This window comes from Fopius arisanus, unplaced genomic scaffold, assembly GCF_000806365.1.
Source record: "Fopius arisanus strain USDA-PBARC FA_bdor unplaced genomic scaffold, ASM80636v1 scaffold00230, whole genome shotgun sequence".
In the NCBI taxonomy this organism is placed as follows: Eukaryota; Metazoa; Arthropoda; class Insecta; order Hymenoptera; family Braconidae; genus Fopius; species Fopius arisanus.
The window spans coordinates 84,752-86,420 of record NW_011887969.1 but is presented as its reverse complement, the minus strand read 5'-3'; the positions used below and the strand labels follow the sequence as shown (position 1 = coordinate 86,420).

The window sequence follows — 1,669 nt, the reverse complement described above, 5'->3', positions numbered from 1 at the left end:
GGAAGAAATGGCTAGGAGCCGGATAGCTCAGTTGGGAGAGCACCCGATGCATAATCGGAAGGTCCCGGGTTCAAGTCCCGGTCTGGACTATCCATTTTTTCAGTAATTTTTCTCGCAAAAATTATATGGAGAATTATCCTGTTCCCCTTCCTACCTCATCCAAATCCTATCCAACGACTCCTATGACGTCACAAATAGAATGTGGAACGCTATATAAACTTCCCTTCTATGATGTACCCTATGATGGACTTGAACCCGGGACCTTCCGATTATGCATCGGGTGCTCTCCCAACTGAGCTATCCGGCTCCTAGCCATTTCTTCCATTCACTTTTTCTTGCCTATATGGAGCACCGCCGTCCTTCATACGGCAAACATTTTTACATCATAGAAGGGAAACTTTTTTTGTAACCGGAGAGTTTGTCCGGACGGGCGACCACCCAGAAAAGGGGGAAATTATTGGCGACTCCCGTACTACGGGGCGATTATAGGACGTAAGACTATTACGGAGGCCGGTAACCGAAAGACTACGGAGCCGGTACTGGAGATTGATAGGGTTTCAAGTCCTGTATGGCGGACTCGCCCTGAGCTTTCCCGGAAAAATCCACAAGTTCATACCGAACTCGGGAGACCTTTCTATTAATCATGAAAGGACCCTCGAATGGAGGGACCAACGCAGCTGAAAAATGTTTCGCCGCATTGGATAATGGGTGAGAGCGTCGCAATACCAAGTCACCCTCTTGGAACTCAACGTCGCGTCGATGGAGATTGTAATGATGCGCCTGTTTGTCAGACGATTCCCGCATGGCGTGAGTGAGGGCTTTTCGGAGTGTATCCAGCCGCTTCATTCGGTCAACCCAATCGCTGGGTTCGCCAGGGATAATTTTTACGCCTCCTTCTAGCTCGCGGCGAAGGGATACAGCCGGCAGAGGGTTTCTGCCGAAATTCGCAAACGCTGGAGTCGTTTGGATGGAACTATGTTCCGCCGTATTGTATGCAAAACGGAATTCGTGTAAGTGGGCGTCCCATGTTCGATGATCACCGTCCATGAACGCGCGTAACATCATTTTTAATACACGATTGACCCTCTCGACTGGGTTAGCCTGGGGATGATAAGGGGGTGAAGTCTCGTGCTTCATCCCAGTGCGCTCTACCAGAGCTTGGATCTCCCGATTAACGAATTCGGTTCGGTTATCGGTGAAAAACACGCGTGGGGTGCCCCAACGTGAGATAATTTCGTTATCCACCTGCTCCCTGATGGCTTTGGCTGTGGATCGCCGGAGGGGGATTAACTCAATCCACTTAGTGAAGAGATTTTGCAACACGAGCACATAGGAGAAGCCTGATCTGCTCGGAGTAGTCGAGCCAACAATGTCGGCAGCCACGGTCATCCAAGGACCTTGGATTACCCGCCTACCCATATGTCCCCGCGGCAAGGCGTTTCCCACCTTACAGCGTTGACAAATGTCGCAGTGGCGGACGAAGGCCACGACGTCCCTAAACATATTTGGCCAATAATATGCCTCGTAGAGACGACGATAGGTCTTATCAACCCCCAAGTGGCCTGCTTGGCGAAGATCATGGCACTGGGAAATGGCCTGCGGACGCAATTCGCGGGGCAGTACCAATTTCCAAGCGTCGAGATCAACCATCTCCAACGTTATGAAGTCG

General features: G+C 50.8%; 1 protein-coding gene across 1 annotated transcript in view; it reads right to left on the bottom strand.

Annotated features, from left to right (window-relative positions):
- Window positions 1–1,650, bottom strand: part of LOC105272662 (proteoglycan 4-like) — a 5,141-nt gene extending 3,491 nt beyond the window's left edge. Inside the window, exon 1 of the mRNA XM_011314865.1 lies at window positions 1,447–1,650. Within this exon, the coding sequence (XP_011313167.1) occupies window positions 1,447–1,650 (204 nt within the window). The remainder of the gene's footprint in view (window positions 1–1,446) is intronic.
- Window positions 1,651–1,669: the final 19 nt, after the last annotated feature.